The 4,822-nt window shown below is 47.1% G+C and overlaps 1 protein-coding gene and 1 long non-coding RNA gene across 2 annotated transcripts; one reads left to right on the top strand and one right to left on the bottom strand.

Annotated features, from left to right (window-relative positions):
- The first annotated feature begins 630 nt into the window (after positions 1-630).
- RPS19BP1 (ribosomal protein S19 binding protein 1) lies at positions 631-3,075 on the top strand. The gene is made up of 4 exons (XM_040063415.2): positions 631-688; positions 776-916; positions 1,185-1,282; positions 2,396-3,075. The coding sequence occupies exons 1-4, from the start codon at positions 640-642 to the stop codon at positions 2,528-2,530; spliced, it is 423 nt and encodes a 140-aa protein (XP_039919349.1). The 5' UTR covers positions 631-639; the 3' UTR covers positions 2,531-3,075.
- LOC131378533 (uncharacterized) lies at positions 2,927-3,908 on the bottom strand. The gene is made up of 2 exons (XR_009207756.1): positions 3,790-3,908; positions 2,927-3,523 (listed from the first exon to the last, which is right to left on the bottom strand). It is a non-coding gene; the product is annotated as an uncharacterized LOC131378533 (long non-coding RNA).
- Positions 3,909-4,822: the final 914 nt, after the last annotated feature.

Here is a 4,822-nt window from a genome sequence, read left to right on the forward strand (position 1 = left end):
GAGTATTTTGCCAAATAAGCAATGTACACATAGACATCAGCACCTTGATTTACTACATCCTTAAAGGTTACTTCCAGGATATCGTTGGGTAAGGAATACTAACTGCTATCTGTTCTATTAACACAGAATGTCTCGACTTACTACCTCCTTAAAGTTTGTTAGTTCCTGGATGTCCTTGACTGAGGGATGCTGGCCGCTGCCTATTCCACCGATTAAGTCTTTATTCTTGCTGATTAGCATTGAAAGTACCCAAAGATCTTGCATCAGAGAACATCCTAATTTAAAATAATCTTGATATTCACATAATCTAGCCCCAGTCTCTGCCAAATCAGGGTCACCTAGAGCAGATGATACAGGAACATGTCCGGATGATTTTGAATGCCTCCAGAGACTGAGACTCCACGACCTCCCTCTGTTCCAGAGCTTTGCCGCCTTAAACGCGGAGATCTGCCTCGTTTTGAGGTGAAAATGCCTATGTTTTAGCTCGTGGCCGCTGCTGTGTGTCCTGTGGCCGGGCGACAGCGGCAGGCGCCCGTCGCCGCGCCGCCGGCCCCGGTTCGCCGCCCCTCACAGGCGGGGTGCGGGTGCCCGCCGGGCCGCGCGGGGCGCTGTGGCGCCGGGCGGGAGCGTGGTCCGGCCATGTCGGCATCGCTGCTGCGCCGCGGCCTGGAGCTGCTGGAGCCGCCGGGTGAGCCCGCGGGGCCGGGATGTGCGGGCGGGCAGAGTAGGGCTCCCCGGTAGGGCTCAAGTGACTCCGTCCTTCTTCCCCTCGCAGGTCGGGCGAAGGTGCCGCCGGGACTCCAGCGAGGCCGGGCCGGCCCCAGGGAGGCGGGAGCGGCGAGGCGGAGGAAGAGGGCGCCGGAGCCCGGCAGGAACAAGGCCACGGTCAAGGGCAGAGTCGTGAAGTCTGCGATAGGTGAGTCCCGAGCCCTCCCCAGCCCTCGCACCGGGGACCCCTGTGGTGTCCCGCAGCCACGCTGCCGGTCTCTGTAGCCGTCCCGTCCATCTCCTGCATGCTCTCTTGGTGTCGCTCTCTTAAACGCAGCCTCATTTGTGGGCGCACCCCCATCCCTAAGCTGTGGCGGTGTCTTTCTCCCGGGGTTTTGCTGATCCTCCTGTGACTCTCCTTGTGAGCTGCCTGGATGAGCCGCTAATGCGTTTTGTCCCTTTCTGCTTTGCCCCAGAGGAGTACCGTAAGAAGAAGCCTGTGAATCACTTGAGTGAAAACCTGCAGTACATGTTAAAGGGACGACGTGTTGCAGACGAAGCCGTAACAGAAGAAGTAAGACTGTAATTTCTGTTGCGGGGGGGAGGGGGAGGCGGTTCTGTTTCCACTAAGGAACACAGGTGAATGGGAATCATCACTGGACCTTCTAGATTTATACCTTGCACAAGAGAGTCAAGTTGAGTTTCTGTCTACAGATGGCCTTGAGGAATTTCTGTGTGCACTGGCAAAATAAGTTACTAAGCTTTAAGCTGTTGTTGATATGTTGTTCCCTGTGATGTTCTCCAATACTAGTCAAAAATCATAGAATCATAGAATGGTTTGGGTGGGAAGGGACCTTAAAAGATCATCCAGTTCCAATCATCCTGCTATGGGCAGGAATGCCACCCCCTACATCAGGTTCCTCAAAATATCCTGACAGCTGTTGGCTTTTCTTAATTACCAAAGATATTTCATAGTTTCGGCTGGCAGAGATGCCCTGGTTCAGACCTTCTCCTTACCGTCGATCAAACTGGCCTTCTCTGTAGCTTGGAGGCTGATTAACGAGGAACCAGATGTGCTGCTGGCTCATGTAATAGGAATTACTCAGCATCTTAAATGGTGTTTCTCATAACTTGAGAATTTCTTGAATCGTCTTCCCCAAAAGGTAGTCTCATGCCAGGATTTGAAGAAGATAATAGCTGACAGTGCTAGAATCTCGGGCTCTTCTTATGAGATACAAGCTGTTAATTTACACAAACAAAGTGGTTTAGGCCAGTGTTTCTCAGGCTGGAGATTGTGACAGGTGACAATGTATTAGAAAATGCAGAGGGAATTCCACCAGCTTGTTGGTTTTTTGGTTTGTGTCATGGAGAGAGGGGATAAAAAAAATCATAGTTTCAGAAAGTTCTGAAATGAAATCAATGTTCTTATCTCTGTGACAATTACTAGAAAATAGTTTTAATATTTTACTCCAAATAACAAGTTGGTATCGGCTGTTGTCCTAGTGACCTGACCTGCTTTGGTTAACATCAGTGGTTTCTGTCTCACTTTTTTTTGGAGGCACTCTGGAAAATAGCAGGGTTCTTGTAGAACAGTAGGGATGCTGCAGATGAGCTTGAAAATCACTGTTTTATGGTTTGGTCTGGATAACAATGACTGTTGTTTTTTCTATTTCTGTATTGTCTGAAGGTTCTTGCTCAGAACAGAGGCAGGAAGTCCAAAGATCAGCCTCCAGAGAAGACAGAAAAGAAGAAGCCCAAAGGCACTGTGTTTACTGAGGAAGATTTCCGTAAATTTGAGAGGGAATACTTTGGGGTCCCATAAACATCTTGATGGATTTTTGCAGCTCCAGTCTTTCTGCAGCTTCTCCAGTCTGGCTCACAGGCCTGGGCATTTCCTTGGCGTGTTTGAGATGGCACATGGAGGATGTGCCTCTGCCAGCGAGTGCCTCTGTGTCAGACTTGCAGAGCGGCTCTGCATCTGAGCAGATCTTGTTACTGGCCAGCTAAAGCCACAGAGGTGCTCTTGGCTCTGAGGTGTTTTGTCCTTACGATTATCTTTCTGCAGCCAGCATGCCTGGCATTCTTGATGTAGAAGGGTGGACCAAGCCAAGTAAAAATCTTTTTTCCCTTCCTCTTGGATATAAGGCTCCTGCTACCGGTGTTATTTGGCAGGGAGCATTGAAAGTACTGTATCTGAATAGAGAAATATTTTGGACCAGCATTAAGAAGGGAAGGATGCTTTGAAAGACTGTTAAACTTGAGTAACCCTGCAGTTTGGGTTCTTACTCCCTGTCAGGTCTGTCAGTCATTGCAAAAACTTTTTATATGTTATTTGATTAAATAATTGTTGCAGACGCTCTCTCTACACCTTTGTAGTAGTGATTATTATGATAAGTGATGAAGACGAACTGTGTCACTGCTTTGATCCAAGCATTCCTCTCTTTAGGATGACTCAGTTGTGTGAATGGCCTCTCCAATTCATGTTAACACATATATTAAATCATCTCTCTGATATGCTTAGGCCTTCAAAGAGTACAGGTTGGAATGGAGGTTACTCCTTCATTTTGGCTACTTACAATCTTTCTTCTTTCCAAGCAAGAGCTCTCACATGGAGAAAATTGTCCTTTGAATGTTTATAACAGTGTCCCACCGTGATTTAGCCATGCCAGCAGGACACCACTGCTGAGTGTTGCCAGGTCCTGTAGCCAGGAGGGCTTGTGACACAAATGTTAGTCTTGGCATCACATTAAAATCTGAGCCTGAGCTTGTGGTGCTGGGTTGACGGGAAGGTGTTTTCTCTCAGACAAGTTCCCATCTGTAACAAAAGAGAAGGCCAGCAGGTGGGAGTGTTGTTTCAGAAAATTCCTTGCTAAACCACTGTAAATGTGCTTGTGGGGAGCTCTGACATTGCCTTTTCCCGCCCCTTACCTAAGAAGATGGTATATGTGTTCCCTTGAGAAAAAAGAAAACAGGTAAGAAAGACTAATGCCAAACTTTGGTTAAGCTCAGGAGTTGATTACAGGGGCCTGTCTGACCTGAGCAGCAGCTGCTTGATGCCAGCACAGGCAGGAATTCACTTACCCTTTCCTTGCCCTCTGATTATAGTTCCTGGTGCTGTCCTCTTAAGCTGTGCCTCTTCTGTTGAGTTCTTTTCCTCTTTGTCTGCATAGGAGGAAAGGTCACTTGGACGTATGAGATCCAGAGGGGGGAATGTACTGAAGTGTACGTATTGGAAACTGGGTAATAGCACGTGGGAGGAGATTTCTTGTAATAGGATCAGGTTCAACTGTCTGCTGCCAAAAGTGGTAAATATAGAACAGTTCAAAGAACAATTCCCTTTTTTTTTTTTAGTTCTTGCTTCCAAAAACTAAGAAATGTTTAAAAAGAAAAGCTTATTAAAAGAATGGAAGCACTGTTTGAAAAAATAGGTGAGCAAAATGTGTATTTAGCACATGTCTCCCTAAAACTTCTGAACTGTGTGCCTGCTGCAGTGCATGTGAGCTGGCCTAACACAAGCAGCTCTGTGTGGAGCTGTCATGAGGATAATTAACTGTGAAAAAGCTGGCTGTGCCACAGCTGGACTGAAAGAGGGAGATTTATGATGTGTTATTTTGTTTTAAGCCTTTGCTTTCAGTATTTGGCATTTCCCGTGATGCTACAGAAGTCCTTCATGTCCTCTCCTGCTCCCCCTCTACCCATTTCTCCTGTGCACCCTTGTTTCTGTTGGTTGTTCAGCTCCTGAGCCCTTCTGCAGGCTAAGGCAAGCAAAGGCATCCTTTCCTCCAGAAAAGGGCAGGAGGGTAATGTGGTTCACTCTCTTTGTACAAAACCCAGACTGTTTGTTTCTAAATGTAAGCAACACGAAAGCTCTTCTTTCAAAGTTAATGAGGAACTTTCAAGTGAGGCCCAGAGCAGTTCTCCAGGCAGATAACACCCAGATCAGTGGAGTTTCAAAATTGGGTGGCAGCTCTCATTACTGGCTAGAAAGACTGTTAGGGCCAACACAAGTTATCGACATACTTCTTGAGGCATTATGTTGTCAAGGAGGGTAAAGCTACCTGACGGACTGAATTTTGCCATTTGAAACTAAATTTGATTGTAGAGTCAACAGTAT

This window comes from Hirundo rustica, chromosome 4 (genome assembly GCF_015227805.2).
Source record: "Hirundo rustica isolate bHirRus1 chromosome 4, bHirRus1.pri.v3, whole genome shotgun sequence".
NCBI classification, from domain to species: domain Eukaryota; kingdom Metazoa; phylum Chordata; class Aves; order Passeriformes; family Hirundinidae; genus Hirundo; species Hirundo rustica.